The 20799-nt window shown below is 43.5% G+C and overlaps 1 protein-coding gene across 3 annotated transcripts in view; it reads right to left on the minus strand.

The window, feature by feature from the left end:
• Positions 1–20799, minus strand: part of unm_sa1614 (un-named sa1614) — a 258244-nt gene that overhangs the window by 15388 nt on the left and 222057 nt on the right. The window contains exons 20-26 of one of the 3 annotated variants that reach the window (XM_041204808.1): positions 17980–18047; positions 16522–16629; positions 13484–13691; positions 12926–13126; positions 11317–11377; positions 6488–6546; positions 3017–3198 (exon numbers count right to left, since the gene is read on the minus strand). In XM_041204808.1, coding sequence (XP_041060742.1) covers positions 3017–3198; positions 6488–6546; positions 11317–11377; positions 12926–13126; positions 13484–13691; positions 16522–16629; positions 17980–18047 — 887 coding nt within the window. Of the gene's footprint in view, positions 1–3016; positions 3199–6487; positions 6547–11316; positions 11378–12925; positions 13127–13182; positions 13695–16521; positions 16630–17979; positions 18048–20799 lie in introns of those variants that run through there. The other 2 variants (XM_041204807.1, XM_041204809.1) reach the window with 2 other exon arrangements.

The raw sequence follows: 20799 nt of genomic DNA on the forward strand, positions 1-20799 counted from the left end.
TGCTTTTGACTGCACCCACATCCAGGCAGGCAGGGAAGGCCTGTAGGCCTGATGAGATGCTGGCACCCAGCCTGCCACTGGGTGCCCACCTCCTGGCTATTGAACTGCCCCTATCGTGTCGGGAAACTGGCAGATGACTAGAAAATCCAAATTGGTATCCTTACAAGGCTCCTAATATGCCTTGCCAGATCTCAAACTTGTCTCTCCTAAAATGGCTGAAAGCTGTCGGAAAACCAGCATGCTAGCTGTGGTAACTAAATGAAGCAGATAGCCAGTCTGCTACAAAATCTGCCTGATCCTTGTTCCATTGAAATCAACAGAAAATAATGGAACTCGAAGAAAGGGTGAGCTGTCCTCCCCAAATTTAGTCTCCTCCTTTCCTGACCGGATCGCACCCCATCTTCCTGATACAGCAACCACCCCCTATCTACATGAAGACTGTTGTGACATCAGCAGTGGCTCAAACTCCAATTCTGCTTTCTTGATTATTTTTCTGTCCCAATTCTGATCAGGCACAATTCCTGGAGGTGCTTAGGGAGATTTGCCAAAACTTTTATTTATTATGGGTGAACACTGGGTGAGGACAGGAAGAAGAATAACTGTGATGTCCCCATCAAGGAGACTAACTTCAATGGGAAACATTGACTGCAATGGAAAAGAAATTGGGCGGACGATAAAATAAGGTAGAAAATCTTGGTAGGAGGCAACTGGAGCATTGTATAAAGGACAACAGATGTTACCGTGGGTTATTCTTCATGAATGGTGTGTCTGCTGTATACATCTGGTGGGTGATTTCTGCCAGCTTATTTAGGGACTAAAGAGCCTGCTAGAGAGCCAAGATTGGGTGTCTTGAGCTGAAATACTGGTTTAGTCCATGTTTAGAAGACACCATCTTGGTAAAGCAGTTGAAGTTTGTGCGCTAGGAATGGCCACCTAGTGGATGCTGAAGGGGCTGATTGCCACTTAGATTGCTGCTAGTAATCATTAAAAGGCTACATGGCATTTTGGTGGATAGAGCTTGACCAAATGCTCTTTCTTGACTAGCTGTGTAAGAGTAAATAAATTGCTGCTTAAGGCATACTCACTTTTCACAGTTCGTTCACTGATGAAGTTTGAAAGGGACCTATGAAACCAGTTGGAAGGTTTTCTGCAACTCTCTGGATTTTGCTGGTAAGGCTGGAGTCCCCTCACCGGGGCCGGAAGCAGGAGGTGACCTGGGGTGGCAGATGACTGGTTGCAGTCAATTGCCAGTCCACTGTCAGGTCTGTTATCCTTACCACCCTCAAGAGCTGTCAGTTCAATCAGAATCCAGGGGGGTCTCAATGGCAGGGCACTCTCAAAGAGAGTTGAGGTTGGTTGAGGGAAACTGCAGTTAGGTAGCCAGACCCCGGTGATCATTGAGGGTGAGGAGGGGTCATGAAGGACTGACAGCACAGTTGCCATGTCAGTGCCACTGGGAGGATCCCTCAGTAGGCTGTAGAGTGCCCCCAAAAGGAGGGGCCTTCCCACCCCTGGAGGCCAGCAGGTTTCATTGGGACATCTCCCAATGCCTCTCCTCCAACAGAACCTCTTGTCTCATGTCCATGAACATGTGCACCCTCTCCCTCAGTTCTTAGCCATCCTGATTTCTGCCACTGTGCGTCAGCATTTACACTCCATATCTTTGGTGGAAGTGGGTGCATCGATCCCACATATACTGCTCCACAATAATTGCTCCCAATCATTGCTTCAATGTTAAATCCGCAGGTGCCTGATTTTACAACTTCAGGCAAGTTCAAATTATGGTAATCAGTTATTAGGCCTAAAATTGTATGCTAAATCCACACTTTCAAACAGACATGTCTTACTAGCACAACACCCACTTAAGTATCTGTCTTCGTCATTCTACCAAAATAAACTCCTTGGTCATAGGGTGAGGAGCCAGAAGTAGCGGAGTTCAGCAATGTACAGTAATAATGTAAACAAATTATTGCTGACTGTCATAGAACTCAAAGGTGATCAGGCCTGAGGCTATAAATTGAGAGAGGGGAATGAATGGCTATAAATTGAGAGAGGGGAATGTGCAACGAGACCTGGATGTCCTTGTACACCAGCTGAAGGTAAGCATGCAGGTGCAGCAGGCGGTAAAGAAAGCAAATGGTATGTTGGCCTTCAGAGCCACAGGATTCGAGTACAGGAATAGGGATGTCTTGCTGCAATTGCATAGGGCCTTGGTGAGACCACACTGGAATATTGTGTGCAGTTTTGGTCTCCTTATCTGAGGAAAGATGTACTTGCCATAGAGGGAGTGCAGCGAAGGTATACCTGACTGATTCCTGGGATAGCGGGACTGACATATGAGGAGAGATTGAGTTGATTAGGATTATATTTGCTGGAGTTCAGAAGAGTGAGGGGGGGATCTCATAGAAACCTATAAAATTCTAACAGGACTAGACAGGGTAGATGCAGGAAGGATGTTCCCGATGGTGGGAGAGTCCAGACCAGGGATCACAGTCTGAGGATACGGGGTAGTCTATTTAGGACTGAGATGAGGAGAAATTTCTTCATCCAGAGAGTGGTGAGCCTGTGGAATTTGTTACCACAGAAAGTAGTTGAGACCAAAACATTGTATGTTTTCAACAAGGAGTTAGATATAGCTCTTGGGATGAAAGGGATCAAAGGGTATGGGGAGAAAGCGGGAGCAGGCTATTGAGTTGGATGATCAGCCATGATCATAATGAATGGCAGAGCAGGCTCAAAGGGCCGAATGGCCTACTCCTGCCCCTAGTTTCTATGTTTAACTTGTTCCAGCGGTGGTCTACTTTTAATAGTGTTTAGTGTAATTAATAATTAACAGGAGACTTTAATATTCTCACTCATTCCAATGCGATTCTGTTACACATTTCACCCTATTTGACAATTATTTCAATAATCTGCTTCATTAATCTACAAAACTTTCAATGTTTTAACAAACTAGCAGAGTGACACACTGCTAACCCTATATTTCCATTTGTCAAAAACAGTGTTAATTTCTTACCACATTCATTTTCCGGGGAAGAGGTATTGGGTTTCTGGGCACAGCGTATATATCATTATTTGGTGCAGCAAAGGAAGACCTTATGGGTGAAGTGGGGGGCCATGGTGACCTCTGGCTGGCCTCTCGAACATCTTGAGATTTTTTGGGTATGGAGTAGATTTGCTCAGGTTTCTTCTGAACCACTAGAAAGTAAAGCATTCAAAGAAATCACAATCTAATAAAGAAATTATTTACGTACACAACGCTTTCAATTTTTTAACAGAACAGAAGCAACAGATTATTAACTAAAATCTATATTTGCAGCCTAAGAATGGAGGACAAATACAAGTAAAAGTACCAAATGCAAAGTGCTCTGTAATCTGTCCACACTCTCAAAAACATCTATGTTAATAATTCCCTTTTAGGCTAACATAAGGTTCAATATTTAAAGGTATCACCCAGTGTGGTTCTGAACCTCACAAACCAAGTTCAATCCCTGCGCTGGATTAGATGGGGCTGAATTTTTAACCAGGGATCGAGAATTGGGCATGGATGTTTGTTTTATGTCCTGACACCACATGGTGTACTTTGGGTGCGTCCACAGCAATTTTCGATGCTCGAGTCAATTAAAGGCCAGGGAACAGGCTCATCATCCAATTATGGACGGTGGGCAGGCTCCCAATGTTGGAAGACCATTAACTGGGAGGCCCTACAGCACTCAGCGATTGGCAGCACCGCTGGTTAGGGGGAGTTGCAATGTGAAGATGCAGACAGCAAGGGACAAGTGGGCATGTTAATTTTAATTTTTTAAAAACATTACAGCCTTTTTTTAATGCGCATGGCTAGGGAAGTGGTTATAGTGCGATATCAAGTTTAACAACACATTCAACAACTTCAGCTGACACAGTGTGAATGGTTGTGTTGCCAATAGGAATGGGTTAGGGCAGAAGTTTAGTACTTGGGCAATGGTCTGACTTGGATGGCCACAGTCACAATTTGAGCTGTTCCTCATGTTCCACTTGGAAGAAGTGACCACATCTTCCCCGGCCTGTCCTTAAGCGGTTAAGGGTTATCCAGGTCTTCCGTGGAAGGTTTAAACTTGGGACTTCACCACTCAGGTCAGTTACCAGGTTGCAGCTGGTGATGTTTGCAGTCAGCCAGGAGGTGCACTATCGATAGGTGGGGATGCCATCCATTTATAGGGTGTGGAGTGTGTTCCAGTGGGTACTGCGGGATTTCAGGAGAGTGCTTGAGTTTTTGTTTGAGGTCCTGTGTTAGTGTGAGTGCTTCGTTAGCTGTCAGTTGGTGGTGTTCTTTGAGGAAGATGTTTTCCTTGCAGACATCAGGAGGTTCAATATGTACTTGCAAACTCAACGTCACAGAAATAATCCTCATGACTTCCCAGGAGTGAATAGTTGCCACATTTGTGTGGCAGCTCCTGGGCCAGATTGAACAGCAGTACTCTGCTGTTGGGTAGAACAGGGCAAGTGAAGCAGTGCATAGTGTGTTGCCTCTGCTGCCCCAGGTGGTATGTGCCAGTTTCCATATGAGATTCACTCTCATCTTGACCTTGGCTCTGGTGTTCTGGAGATGCTGCCAGTAGGTCAATGTATGGTTAAGAATGATGCCAAGGCATTTGGCATTGGGTCATGGGTGAGTGGTTGGCCACAGAACTGGACATGAAGGTCTCCCCTGGCCTTTGAGTTGTTCGGGTGAAACGACTGTCTTGGCAGCATTTGGTTAAAATCTCCATTTTCTGAAGCAGTCTTCCAAAGAACATAGATCTTTAGTGAGTGTTTTTTCAAAGTCCTGAAATTCCTTAAGCTGGAAAGCCAGAGCCAAGTCATCAGCATATGTAAAGAGCTGTGACTTTGTGGGAAAGAGATCACTGGTATACATGTTGAAGAGAGCCGGTGAGAGGACTGATCCCTTTGGTTCCACCTGGGAGGCTGATTTAATCTCTAAGGTGCACATGGAACTGTTGTTTGCTGCTCATGGAGTTGACTCGTTGCCAGGTTTTCACAGACCAGATGATTTTGAAGTTTCAGCAGCATACCTTAGCGCCAGATTGTGCCATAGACGCAGGATAAGTCAACAAAGGCAGTTCCTGTCTTCAGGCCTTTCTGTAAACTGGCCTCAATATGAGGTCAGTATCAGGAACTACTTGGAGCAGTTGCAGCCTGTGCGAAAAACTGCCTGTTGGGTGGGGGGAGTTTCTGTTTCCAGGGTGTTTAGCAGGAGGCATTCCAGGACCTTATATGTTATTGAGAGCAGGGCAATTGTCCAGTGGCTTCCCTGGCTTGGCATTGGCCACTGTCTTGGACTGGTGCCAAATGTTTGGAATGGTGCCTGTTCTGTGGATGTTAGTAAACAGCTTTGCTAGACTCTTTCTGCCCTGTGATTTGATGTTCTTCATGAATTCTGGGTAGATCCTATTGATTCCTGCTGAATTCCATATCGCACAGCTGCCTGACCATCGTCCTGGGATTGGAGACGGCACGGCCATCAGCTACACCCATGGCTCAGTGGCCATTATGGAAGTTGGGCGACAGGTGATGGTCTTCGCATGATCCATCAGCCTCCCACATTTCCCACCCAGAGTCCACCATGTTGGTCTGGACATGGTGATCGACAAGGGCTGCCCACACTGCCGACTGGAAATCTCAGTTAGCACAGGTACTGGTCTTAATAGGCCCCTTAATTAATTCTAATTGGCCTAAATTGGCTACCTGATCTACCTGCCTGCAGGTAGATCAACTCTGAGTCGGAATCTTTCAAAATATTTGGGGTCAGGATTGTGGAAGAGAACCAACACAAAGGACAGTGGTGTCAAATTGCATCCCCGCCTGCCTTTGATCTGGACCCCAAACTGTTTTAAAGTTCCAGCCCATGATCTCAGCCAAGGTGGTGGAAGGGATGCTCAATCACGTCAGCATTTCTGAACAATAGAGAGGAAAGAAATCCAACTAGCAAAGCTGACTGATCATTGTCAAGAGACACCCCTTACTCCCCCCACCCCAGCCTCTTTGGAAGGTATGCATTTGGCCAACGGATAAGAACAAGGACAAAGATAAGATTAAGCTAAAATGCAATGCCCCAACAGTTAATTCTTGGTGTTTTTGCTCATATATTAAAAGGTTCAATCAGATCCATTGCCAGGGGGCTGAAGATGCTTCCTCAGTAGAGGATGAAAGGTTTTCTATCATCCATGATATATAAAATTTTCTACTTATAAAGGAAGGCAAGCAAACTTGTCTATACTACTTTGTAAAGGAAGGTGTGAAACACGGCAAACTCTGCCAGCAGTTTTTCCTTCTTTACCACCTTTTTAAAAAAATTCTTAAATAAAATCTAAGATGGAAGTACTGCAGAATAGAGAGACAAATGCCCAAGATGTGGAATATGAGCAGTAGCAATCTTGTTCAATGTTTGGAGTTTGTACAAAGATACTCCTGCAAAGCTTAACACGTAGTAATGCGGTGTTTTCCTTACCTGTCTCTGGTAATTCTGGGAGAGAATGAAGACCAGGTAATGCTTTTGGAGACACAATGCTGAAATTCAAAAAATAATTTTATGGAATGAAGCAAATATTATCCATTTTTTACCATTATTGTGGATTTTAATAAGAAATTAAAAATAATTTTCTTCACTTTTGTAACTGCCTCTGCACTGCAAAATGTAGTCTGTGAAAGGAGTGTGAAGAAAACTACCTCACTTTCAGATCTTTACAACTAAAGCCCAACCACCCCCCTCCTGGTACTGCCGAGAAATCAAAAGCACCATCTTGAAATTAAATCCCAAACAAATACAGACATTAGCCTGGAATTTGTGGTCAGCTGCAAAACAATGTTACTTGCCGCTACCTCAAAGAAAGCTGCCTATAAAGACCTAGGGTAGGATTTTTCAGTCGGCGTGCGAAGGCGGGCTCGACATGTTGACGTATAAAATGACCCGCGATAACATCGGGTGTGCGTCCCAAAATCATCAAACAGTCCCACGGTATTTCTTTCGGTGGGCATGCGCCAGAGTTAAATGTGCACCCGCTGATACGTAAACAGTCTATTAAGGCCATAAGCTACCACAGAAAGCAATTGAGGCCAAAACATTGTATGTTTTCAAGAAGGAGTTGGATATAGCTCTTGGGGCAAAAAAGATCAAAGGATATGGGGAGAAAGCGGGAGCAGGCTATTGAATGTTCAGCCATGATCATAATGAATGGTGGAGCAGGCTCAAAGGGCCGAATGGCCTACTCCTGCTCCTATGTTCTATGTTTCTATGACACAGTCACATGAGGGGACATGTTTAAATAAATTTTTAAACCATTTATTTAATTATTTTGATATCGATTCAATCTCCTTGAGGCAGCTCTGTGCCTCAGGGAGATTGAAGCGCTCTTTCGTGTGCATGCATGAAAGAGTGCGGGCCCTGAATCTCCCTCCTCCTCCTCCCCCCCTGCCCGCATAGGTAGCGCTCAGCACTATGGCTTGCGTCTTACACTGGGCGGGCCTTAATTGGTTCCGCGACCGCCCCTGCATGCCGAGCCCGCCTGCCAACTGAAAAATTCAGGCCCTTTATGATCTGGCTTGAATCTGGCCTTGAGGTGGCAGGTGTGGGGTGTTGCAGAATGGTTATGTTACTGGACTAGTAACGTTCAATTATAAGGTTCAAAAGATTATTCTGTTCTGAATTGTGTATTTAAACTTAGGTTAAAATAAAGGGGATCATGTAACTATTATGAATTCTGACTGACACTTGACTTAGTCAAGTGGCTGGCTAAGCAAGGTGGGAAATTCTCACACCTGGGAATGAAAGGGCAGGGCAGCTGTGCTAACAGTAAATAGATATGCTGGCTTCAGGCTTTTGGGGCGGAAGAGAAAAAAAGAGGGAGGAAGAAAACAGCAGAAGGTCAGTAGAGAAGAGGCTGCAGGCTCTTTGCGAGCATCCGAAGCTGGAGGGAGACGATCTCTAGTAGAAGAGGTGCAGCCATCTAAAAAATCCAGGAGATTCATCCTGGCATGGCCGGAGGAAGGATAAGCATTGGAGTGGGTTTTAATACTGGTTGTGGATTTGGGAAACTCTCCAAAAAACTGGGGGAAGTGCCTGGAGTTGGTCACTCAAAGTTGCTACTTGGTGAAATGGGAAAACGTGAACCCATTGGAAGCTGGAAGCGACTGTGGACTGTTTGCTATAAGGACTGTAATTCTGTGGAGAGTGGGGTGTGTGCTAAGTATAAAAGAGGAACATTCTTTTTTGTAATTTAGGGCAGAATCTTGCCCTTGGATGGTGGGTGGGCCCCACAGGCTTGGCAGTGGGCTGGCAGCCGACGCCCGCCACTGAAACGGGGCCAGCCACCATTTTGATTGGGCAGACCAATTAAGGCCAGCCCAATGGCATCCCCGACGGGAAGCGCTATGCGCTTCCTGTGTGGGGGGGCGGGGGGGAAGCCCCAGCTGTCAAAGTGCGTTCTTTTGCGCATGCACCGAAAGATCGCACTTCTCCCTGAGACAAAGTGCTGTCTCAGGGAGATTAGTGACAGTCCGAAAATCTTTAAAAATACAAAAATTTTAAAATTATTAACATGTCCCCTCATGTGGCAATGTCACACAAGACATGTTAATAAAGACCACGTAAACTTTATTAATTTTTAAAAATACGGACATGAAACTTCATCCTGCCAGTGGATGAAGTTTCATCAATAATCTGGAGCCCGATGGGGCTCTCTGTCTGCCCACCAGCCTTAAGGTTGGATGGGCAGGTCTTTAATTACTTTAAATAGCCTGTCAATGGCCTCAATTGACCATTGACAGGTCGGCGGGCGGACAGCTGATTTCGCTGTCCGCCTGTCTTACTAAAAATTTAAAGGGACCGGTTTGACGTCAGGGATTCCTCCCGATGTCATCCCGCGTCATTTTCCCCTTGGCAACCGGGCCTCGCCCCCCAAATCGCCAAGGGGAAAATCCTGGCCTTAAAGTATAAGCTGACTACAAAAATAGTGTTTAGTTAATTGTGCTTTTATTTACTTTTTACAGTAAAAATCTTAAAACATGAAATCTTGTTGTGTCATCCTCTTCAGTATTAACTGGAAGTTCAAATTTCTTTATAAATGTTATCAGTCTCTGCGGGGGTCGTAACATAATCCAGACGCCCGGACTATTGTTACAGAACCAGAAGTTCAAATCCCATCACAGCAGTTGGAAGAATTTAAATTCAATTAATCAATAAATATGGACTAAAATGGCAGTCTCATTAATAAGGAGTATGAAACTACCGTATTGTGGTAAAAAACCCATCTGGTTCACTAATGTCCTTCAGGGAGGAAATCTGCCACTATTGCCCAGTCTGGCCCACGTATGACCCAAGAGACACACCAACGTGGTTGACTCTTAATAGCCCTCTGAAATGGCCCAGCAAACTACTCAGTAAGTGGCTCAGCACCACCTACTCAAGAGCAATTAGAGGTGGGCAATAAATGCTATTATTTTCATCAACACCCACATCCCAAGAACGACGTCAGCAAGTAGGTAGACAACCGATCAAAATGAAATAAAAAAGAAAATGCCGCAAAAACTAAGGTCTGACAGCAGCTGTGGAGAGAGAAACAAAGTTAACGTTTTGAATCCGTATGACTCTTCTTCAGAGCTAAAGGGAGGGAGAAATGAGATGGAATTTATACTGTTGGAGGGAAGGTGGAGCAGGTAAAGCAGAATAGAAGGTCAGCAATAGGTGGGGGCTGAGGAGAGATTGACAAAGAGTTCATGGACACAAGACAAAGGGAGTGTTAATGGTAGTGGTGAAGACTAAGGTGGGTGCTAATGGTGCTGATACTGGCATCAAGGTGAGAAAGCAGAATGTGTTAATGGCAGAACAAGGGTCAGCCCTCTGTGAAAGAACAGAGTAAACAAGTGACAGATGGTCCTGCTGGGGATTGGGTTGGGAGGGGGGGGGTGGGTGGTGGTTTGAAGGGGGCAGTGGTTGGGGAAAAATGATTTTAAAAAAGGGATTAAAAAGGGATAAAAATATAAAAATAGGTAAATAACATATAAAAATATGTTTAAATCCCTTTAAAATAATAAAAAAAGGGATTAAATAAAGGGATGATGATGGAGGAGAGAGTTCATGGTCTGAAGTTGTTGAACTCCATGTTAGGTCCGGAAGGCTGTAAAGTGCCTAATCAGAAGATGAGGTGCTGCTCTTCCAGTTTGCGTTGAGCTTCATTAGAACATTGCAGCAGGCCAAGGACGGACGTGTGGGCATGACAGCAAGATGGTGTGTTAAAATGGCAAACAACAGAGAGGTCTGGGTCATGCTTGCGGACAGAGCAAAGGTGTTCCACAAAGCGGTTACCCAGTCTGTGTTTGGTCTCCCCAATGTAGAGAAGACCACATTGGGAGCAGCGAATGCAGTAGACCAAATTGAAGGAGGTGCAAATGAAGCCTGAAAGGAGTGTTTGGGCCCTTGGACAGTGAGGAGGGAGGAGGTAAAGGGACAGGTGTTGCATCTTCTGTGATTGCATGGGAAGGTTCTGTGAGAAAGAGATAAGGTGTTGGGGTTGATGGAGGAGTGGACCAGGGTGTTACAGAGGGAATGGTCCTTGCAGAATGCTAATGGGGTGGTGGTGGTGGTGGTGGTGGTTGGGGGGGGGGGGTAGTGAGAGGAAGATGTGTTTGGTGGTGGCATCATGTTGGAGTTGGCGGAAATGACGATTCTGAAGGATGATCCTTTGAATGTGGAGGCTGGTGGGGTGAAAAATGATGACAAAGGGGACCTTATCATAGTTCTGGGAGGGAGGGAAAGGCGTGAGGGCAGAGCCGTGGGAGATGGATCAAATTGAAATATTCATACACAGAAGTCAAGAAGTTAAAAGCATTTAAAATCTTTCACTGTTAATTTAAAGTTTCAGATAGCGAAATAAATGCAGGAAGCTAAAATAAAGATAAACAGATTTTAAAAAAAGTAAAAACATGCTTTTAAAAATATATGGAACTTTTAATGTGGCAAAATTAGAAAGCTCACAAATAATAAACTAGTTTTTCAGGGCTATTAAGGGTGTTCGGCAATAATTATGAAGTTAATACATTGTTCAAAACCCAGTACACCTTCACATATCTGAACTCCCGAAGTTGCTGTCTGTTTAAGTGGAGCAATGATTGCAAATGCTGACAGTTTCATTGTCGTTAACATAGCAAAATTTGGGTCAATGTGGAAAAACAAAATTCAATCTGTGGTCAGCAGGATTGTTAATGTTACACATATTATTAAAAGTAAACAATAAAATATTTTAACAAGATAGCAAAACAAGAGCAACTTAGGGAGTATCTAACCTTGACTTTGGTGAAGATCTATCCACCATAGGAGCAGGTGGACTTGAAGGTGGACTAGAATCTAAACATTAGAAAATAACAGAGAACATTAGTTAATGAACAAGTCTATTGTTTAAACTGTCAAATTGATAATACAAGCTTCAACGATTTTTTCAAAACGTTTCTATTGCTAACTCTTTCCACATACAGACTCCAATGCTTACACAGGGTGCCTTCTTATGAAAACGATTTGTCTTCGAAATTCAAAGCTGTTTTAACAGCCATTATGTGCTAAACCATGTTTCTTAAATTGAGGGTACAGTATTTAGCTCAGTTGCCTTCACTGGGGGCATTTATCTAGTCAACTGCCGAGAGAATCCGAATGTGGTGCTTTCTTGAAAAGAAATCTCATTCTAATCTGGTCAACATGCTAGAAGGTGCTTGACCATGGTATAGGAGTGATACTCCCTCCCACCCCTTGATAAGGGACCTAGCTCTCATTTGCAGGTCAGCAGCAGAGAGACTGAACTGGTGTCCTCCACTTCTGTTGAGAAAGCCATTGATGCTCCAACATGTTTCAAAATGCATAAAAATGCTACAGTTCACCTGTAACTATGAATATTTAGCCTTTATGTTTTAAAGTGGGAAGAAATGGCAATGAAGTAGTTCAATTCTACTTGCCTTTAAAGTTGACGATCACACACCTTCTGCACTATTTTATCTGAGTACAAGTTGTGCAAAAATATCACTCTCAACTGACTTTAGATGGAGAATTACCATAAGCAAATAATCTGAATAAAATCTGGAGTTGGTCCAGATGAGAACAACAAGTAAGGTACTTTTGAAGTTTAGCACTAACTCCCGTGCTATAGATATGCTTTAAATTTAAATATAAAACAGGGCAGAATTTTACGTTCTGCAGGTGGGAGTGCAGCCCACTCGATTGGGCATAAAATCTTGCAAGGTGACGTCAGGCGAGGGTCCTGATGTCAATATTTTGCTTGGTGGGCCTGCGCGGCAGTCAGAAGAGCACCCGCCGATAGTTAAGCGGGCAATTAAGCCCATTAATGGTGCAGTTGAACGCAATTTTTTTTGGCCTATCCAACCTTACGGTTGGCGGATGGGCCAATTGGCCTTTACATTTTTGATGAAACCTCATCCAAGGGAGGGATGAAATCTCTATTAGGAAATAAAATAAAAAGAAATATCTGGGGACAGCATTTTTATGAGGTACGCTTTCAGATGCATGGTTGTGCTGCATGGACATTTTTTTTGCAGCATTTCTGTGCTTTCTTTTATTATTTGGAGGTCTGCAGCTCCCTAAGGCAGCTGTCTACCTTCAAGGAGTTCAGTGGATGCGCTCACCTGCGCCCGCAGTGACGTCGTCACCTGCCCTCTTCCTGCCCCCACCCTGGCAACACTGGCTCTTCAGCACACTTTTCACGCTGGCTGGCTATCAATTGGCCAGCGTGAAATCGTGGTCAGGGGCCAGTTGCCCGTCTGCTCCTGGGCCCACCGATCACGCACGCCCGGTGAGGGAAAAATTCAGGCCCAAGTTCTTTCTCAATTTACTCTTTAAATTATCAGTATAAATAAAACTGAGAATACCCTGCTACTTTCAAAAACGTACCAAATGAGGATTGCTTGCGACTCAGCGGGCTATGTGGTACTCCTGGAGTGGGTTCAGATAATGTCCGTTTATGTTTGGTTGTCAGCGGGGGCAGAGGTGGACGTTTCTTAGTTGAAGGGTTGTCGGAGGTAAAGGCTGCCGATCCAGCAGAAGGATTGAGGATAGGAGGTGGTGGAGGAGGAGGAGGCGGAACATTTGGGGCTACAAAAACATCAAAGTCCATATAAATTAACTTTGCATAAATATTTTATTTATGTTGAACAATTTCCTAATATTGAGTTGTATTACAATTCACTCATCTCTAAAACCATGTAAGATTACTGAATATTACAGTTTGATAGCAGAAAATCTAGCTAAGATTCAAGTATTCTGAACAATTATGGCATTACAGGAAAAAGACTTGTAATATGTGTTCACTGCTAGATGGTTTTTAAATATTCACATTTGTCTCAGATGCATTTATGGCCCTTTTTCATGTTTAACAGTCATTAGGTTTCAGAAGTGTATCTGAGAACAATATGTAACAGCTAATGGTGCTGTTAGTTATCAAATCCGAACCTTTGATGGGGATTCTGGGAGGAATAGGAGGACCCTCTGACGAAGGAGATTCTATATTGCGTGACTGCTCACGTCGGCGATCACGTGGTATGCTGGAAGAGTCTTTGCTGATGGCCACTGTGATAGGCTTCTCTGAGCTCAGAGACTGTTTGCTAGCAGGCTGATAACAACTGTACGGCCGAAGAGAACGTTCCCTTTTAACAGGTCCCTGCTTTTTGAACAGAAGAACAGAAATCTTACACAATATTACAAACTATTTTGTACAAAAAAATATTGTAAGGAATAAAACATTTTCAGAGGGAACGTACTAGTTGTTAGCCTGAGCCACTGCGAAAGGGATTGCAGTGGGGAGAGTAAGAAAATAACCTGCACTCAATATTTCAGTCAAACAAATGGGCACTAATAAAATTAGTCAAAGATACATCATTAAGTCTTGTTTCTACTAGGTACACTACAGAATGCAACTAAATACATACAGATGGCAAAAGTTGTTTCACATATAAATTGGTCCTAGTAGTTTTGCAATATTCGCAGCATACTTTGTGTAATAGTTTACAATAGGTAATAGCAAATTGGCAACCCGTTTTACATCTTTCCTGATTTTTATTTCTGTGGCATTAGGTACACAATCTGTTTTACATCATCACATACATAAATCTTTATTATTCTTCAACAGGACATGGGTATCACCAGCATTTGTTGTCCATCCCTAACTGCCCTTGAACTGAGTGACTTGCTAGGTCATTTCAGAGGATGGTTAACAGTCAGCCACATTGCTGTGGATCACAGCTAAGGATGGCAGATTACCTAAAGGACAGTTGTGATCTAGATGGGCTTTTATAACAATCTATGGTAGCTTCATGGTCACCATTACTGAGACTAGCTCGCAACTCCAGATTTTTTTTATTAATTGCATTTTAAATTCCACTAGTCACTGTGGTGGGATTTGAACCTGTGTCCCCAGAGCATTAGCCTGGGCCTCTGGATTACTAGTCAAATGACATTACCACCATGCTACCATCTCCCCTTACTCTACTAATATTAAAAGTTAGGAATGCTTTTTGAAACATTGGTGGACATAGGAGTAATTTTTTTACAGTGGACCTGTGCCCATTAGGTGCTGGATTGTAACTGTTGGTTGATATAAGGCACTATTATTTGATTAAACTGTCATGGATTTCTACAGGGTTAATTTTAACTCAGGATGGAAAGCAGAGGTGTGCCCTACACACATTACCACCGCTCTCACCGCTCTCTCTCTCCCCCCGCCATTTTAACTCCAGGCATTACTTGCACGATCTGACTTTGATTCCTGCCTGAAGTTGGTGGTAATTATGTCATCATTGGCAGGCAATATCCAAATTGGTAGGTGATCAGGCTGCCATCAGGGGCCCATAGAAATGGTCCCCAATAAGGTAAGTACAGACTGGAGGGAAGAGTGGAGGGGTTTGACAAATCTGTGATCAGAAACGGAAAATCTTGGGGCAGGGGAGGCCCAAAATATCTTGTGGGCCAGGAGGAGTAGGATAAGTACTGGCCCACAAGTAGTATTTAATTTTTTAAAAAACAATCACTTACATTAGCGTGGCTTCTTGCTGGTACCAGCTTATGCTGGAGGGTCGGAAACACCAACGTGGTTAGACAATGTGGTTAAAATAGTACGCGCATTCTGATAATGCCACTGAGAAGTGACAGTGAAATTTAAATGAGGACTCTGCTTCTTTGGAGTTGGCAGCCTTTCACTGTCTGAATTCAACGGTGGAGGGAAGGGATGTGTTGAGGGATTGCAGAGGAAATTGGGGGGGCTGCAGTTTAAAATCACCCCATAGGATACAGAGGTGAAAAACATGGGCTTAATTGCTGCATCATGCAGTCCCCTAAAAGAGAATTTGTACAAATGTGGATTAATTAAGGAAAGCAGGCACAGATTTGTTCAATTATATTTAACTAATGTGAATGAGTTTTTTTGATGAGGTAATAGAGAAAGTTGTTCAGGGTAAAGGCTGATGTGGCGTACATAGGCTTCCAAAAGTCACTTGATAAAGTACCACATTATAGACTTGCCAGCGATGTTGAAGCCCCTGGAATGAAAGGGATAGTGGTATCATAGATAACAAATTGGCTAAGTGACAGGAAACAGAGCAGTGGTGAATGATTGTTTGTCAGATTGGTGGAAGTCATACAGATTAGGAAGAAGGTGAAGGCTTTAGAGAAGGTGCAGAAAAGATTTATGAGAATGTTCCAGGGATCGGTTACATGGATAGATCTGCAGATCCTGGGGCTATTCTTTTTAGACAAGAGAAAGTTGAGAGAAGGTTTTGATAAACATACAAACGTATGAGTTATGAGCAGGAGTAGGCCACTCAGCCCTTCAAGCTTGCCTCAGCATTCAATAAGATCATGGCTGATTTGACTGTAACCTCAACTCCACATTCCCACCTACCCTGATAACTTTTCATCCCATGCTCATCAATAATCTATCTACTTCTGCCTTAAAAATATTCAAAGACTCTGTTACCACTGCCTTTTAAGTTCCAAAGACTCATGAAACTCTGAGAGAAAAAAATTCTCCTCATCTCTGTCTTAAACGGGCCACCTCTTATTTTTAAACAGTGACCGCTAAGAGGTGTTCAAAATCATGAGGGGTCTAGACAGGAGATAGAGAGGAATTTGTTCTCATTGATGGAAGGATCGAGAACCAGAGGACACCAATTTAAGGTGAATGGCAACAGAATCAATGTGGACATAAGAAAAAACCTTTTTTTTTTACACAGTGGATGGTTAGGGTCTGGAACACACTATCTGAGATTGTGGTGGAGGCAGTGTCAATCATAACTTTCAAAAGGGAATTGGATAAGCACCTAAACAGAAATAATTTTCAGGATTATGGGGAAAAGGTGGAGGAGTAGCAGTAGCTGAGTTTCTCTTGCAGAGGGGCAGCTTGGACACGATGGGTCAAATGTCTTTCCTTGTGCTGTAACCATTCCATGATTCTATTCTGTGAGTTTATTTTGAAATAAAAATAGAAATAAACTGACCTTATCATCAAGATCATCATCACTCTCATAATAATCATCCTGTCCCAGTCGCCATTCATACTCCACGTTAGTGTGTAGATTAAACTGGTGTAGCTTTGCCTGAGTCAACTTTCAAACAAACAGAGGGAGATTAGGATTATTAGATAATTAATTTTAGAAAAGGAAGCAATAAATCTCCAAATATTTTATTTTGTATGTCTTCCCCTCCATTTTTTTCCTTCTTATCTGAAAATGGTGATTCCATTAAACTGAAGCCCTTTGTTTACATACCCATGAGTATTTTTCACATCTGCATCTGAACAGCCATTATTTTTTGGATTATTTGATTATGGAGGTTATTGATGTACTAAGAAAATGCTGTAAGATCAAAGGTGTGATCTTTTGGATGAGACACTAAAGCAAGGACCCTTTTACCCTCTCAGGTGAACTATTTTAAAGAACAAGAGAATCTCCCCGGTGCCCTGGTCAATGTTTATCCCTCAAACAACATCAATAACCTAAAAGATTTTCTAGTTCTTATCTTTTGGGATCTGATTCCATGCAAATTGGCTGTCATCATTCCTACATCACAGTGGTGACTTTCTTTCTCTCTACCCATCTCTCCTGCTACAGAACAAGAATCACAGCACTTCAAAAGGCAAATCACTGTGTTAAGTATTTAGAATTGTTCCAACATGCTAAGGTTCTTTATAGAAAATAATACTTGAATTATATTCAATAATTCATTTCAATCAAGGCAATAAATAGAAAAAATAAATCACTATTTTCACCTGTAAATATGTATGAGTATAGCAGATCACCGAATTCAATGATTGACTAATTCTGATATTGCCTGGCATGATGTATACATAAGCCAGAAAAACAAATTAATATCTGTTGGACGTTCCCCAATTAATCCAGAAACAGATTTCCACAATTTGTCAACACAAGACAACCATTTTTTGTCACCCATTCTAATGACTGGTCAATCAGCTTTCTGACATATTCCTTGATTTTATTGGATTAGTAAAGGAACTTTCCAAACCTGTGACCTCTACCACCTAGGACTAGGGCAGCAGGTGCATGGGAACACCACCACCCGCAAATTTCCTTCCAAGCCACACACTATCCTAAGTTGGAACTTTATTGCTGTTCCTTCACTGTCGCTGGGTCAAAATCCTGGAACTCCCTCGCTAACAGCACTGTGGGTGTACCTACACCACATGGACCACAGCGGTTCAAGAAGGCAGCTCACCACCACCTTCTCAAGGGCAATTAGGGATGGGCAATAAATGCTGGCCTAGCCAGCAACACCCACAACCCTTGAATGAATAAAGAAAACTACCCTGCATCACATCTCAACTGTAAAGTAGTTAAAACAAACAAACTGATAAGCTAATCAACAATAAACTGATTATTAAATAGTCAGCCCTCACAAACAGGGTCATTAAGGATTTCTTTATTGTTTTGAACTCTTACCAACTCTTCACAGTGTTGGTATTTCAGTCTCCGAGCAATGTCCATAGCAGTCTCTCTATCTTCATTTGCTGTTGAGAATCAAATACAAAATTTCATGCATAGATTTAAGTTGAATTTTCTTAAGTTGTATTTATTAACTATAGATGGTGATCTTTGAGATCCATTAAAAAGATAAAAACTGCATTACAACAAACTCTTGGACTGCATTTTATATCCCTGTGCCAGGCATATTTTCAGCAGGGGTTTGGGGGGTACGGCAGGTAAAACAGGAGGGGTGCCCAACCTACACTTTCCTGCCTATCCAAGTTATCCCCCAAAATACTTTGGGTGCAAGGGCATCAGAATCGGCCGCCCGCCCACCCACTATATTTAATAAATAATCAAAGGTCAATTGAGCTTGTTTCCAAGTCAATTAACCAGGATAATACGCTGCCCATGCCATAGTATCATGCTATGCATGGGCAGGCAGGCAGGAGTGAGCAGTCTATTTTTTCAGGCCAATGTGAAAAAAGCAGGAAGGAAGGAGAAGCATGTCATTTGGGGGTGCCCTGAGTGTATTGGGGGCAAACCTTGAAGATATCACCCCACTTGTTCCTCACCACTTGCCCTCCAAAGCTTGGTTCCCACAAGCCGCTTCTCACACCTCCCTGGACTTTCGGATCCTTCCTCACCCTAAAAGCCTGGGATTTACCTGGGGAAGAATTTTGCATTCCCCACCAGCAGGTTTGTAGGCGGTGGGTGGCTGTAAAACATTTTTGGATGGCTTTCTCACCAGGCTCCCGCCTGCCCGACCTTTCTGCAATTTTACATTGGGACCAATTATTGACCACTTAAGGGCAGTTTCCCTTGAGAGGTTGTTTCCCCTTGTGGGAGAGTCTAGCACCAGGGGGCATAATCTCAGAGTAAGGGGGCACCCATTAAAACAGAGATGAGGAGGAATTTCTTCTCTCAGAGAGTAGTCAATCTGTGGAATTCTTTACTGCAGAGGGCTGTAGAGGCCGGTCATTGAGTATATTCAAGGCTGAGATAGACAGATTTTTAATCAGTAAGGGAATCAAGGGTGATGGGGAAAAGGCAGGAAAGTGGAGTTGAGGGTTATCAGATCAGCCATGATCTCATTGAATGGCGGAGTAGACTCAATGGGCCAAATGGCCTACTTCTGCTCCTACGTCTTGTGGTCTTACGGTCAGTACTGTTAGGAAGGAAGTTCCAGGATTTTGACCTAGCAACAGTGAATGAACAGTGATATAGTTCCAAGTGAGGATGATGTGTGGCTTGGAGGGGAACTTGAAGGTGGTGGTGTTCCCATTCATTTGCTGCCCTTGTCTTTCTAGTTGGTAGAGGTTGTGGTTTGAAAAGTGCTGTCTAAGTAGCCTTAATGAGTTGCTGCAGCATCTTGCAGAACCCAAACTGAGCAGTCAGTGAGCAGGTTATTGCTGAGTAAGTACCGACTTACCATATCATTGCCGACGACACCTTCCATCGCTTTGCTGATGATCGGGAGTAGACTGATCTTGGCTGGGTTGGATTTGTCCTGCTTTTGGTGGACAGGACATACCTGGGCAATTTTTCACATTGCTGGGTAGATGTGAATGTTGTAACCATACTGGAACAGCTTGGCTAGGGGCACGGCTAGTTCTGGAGCATAAGTCTTCAGTATTACTGCCAGAATGTTGTCAGGGCCCTTGATGCCTTTGCAGTATCCAGTGCCTTCAGCCGTTTCTTGATATTGTGGAGTGAATTGAATTGGCTGAAGACTGTTAGCTGTGATGCTGGGGACCTGAAGAAGAGGCCGAGATGGATCATCCACTCGACAGTTTAGGCTGACAATGGTTGCAGTTACTTCAACCTTGTCTTTTGCACTGATGTGCTGGGCTCTCCCATCATTGAGGATGTAGATATTTATGGAGCCACCTCCTCCAGTTAGTTGTTTAATTGTCCACCACCATTCACGACTGGATGTGGCAGGACTGCAGAACCTAGATCTGGTCTGTTGGTTGTGGGATCGCTTAGCTCTGTCTATTGCATGCTGCTTCCACTATATGGCATGCAAGTAGTCCCATGTTGTAGCTTCACCAAGTTGACACCTCATTTTTAGGTATGCCTGGTGCTGCTCCTGGCATGTCCTCCTGCACTCTTCATTGAACCAGGGTTGATCCTCTGGCTTGATGGTAATGATGGTAGAGTGGGAGATATGCTGGACCATGAGGTTAAAGGTTGTGGTTGAATACAATTCTGCTGCTGCTGCTGGCCCACAATGCCTGATGATTGCCCATTTTTGAGTTGCTAGATCTATTTGAAATGAATCCCATTTAGCATGGTGATAGTGCCACACAACACAACAGAAGGTAGCCTCAATGTGAGGATAGGACTTTGTCGCTACAAGTATTATGTGGTTGTCACTCCTATTGATACTGTCATGGAGAGATGCATCTGCGACAGGTAGATTACTGAGGAGGAGGTTAAGTAAGTTTTACCCTCAGCACCTGTCGCAGACTCTCAGTCTAGCACCTACGTCCTGTAGGACTTGGCCAGCTTGGTCAATATTGATGCTACTGAACCACTCTTGGCAATCGAAATTGAAGTCCCCCAAGCAGAGTACATTCTGTGGTTTTGCACAATGCTTCTACCAAGTGGTGTTCATCATGAAGGAGTACTAATTCGTCAGCTGAGGGGAGAGTACAAGGGGTAGCGGTAGGAGGTAATCAGCAGGAGGTTTCCTGGCCCATGTTTGACCTGCTGCCCAAGACTTCATGGGGTCTGAAGTCAACATTGAGGATTCCCAGGGCAACTCCCTCCCAACTGTATACTGCTGTGCTC

The sequence above is a fragment of the Carcharodon carcharias genome, chromosome 14, assembly GCF_017639515.1.
Source record: "Carcharodon carcharias isolate sCarCar2 chromosome 14, sCarCar2.pri, whole genome shotgun sequence".
Taxonomy (NCBI): Eukaryota; Metazoa; Chordata; class Chondrichthyes; order Lamniformes; family Lamnidae; genus Carcharodon; species Carcharodon carcharias.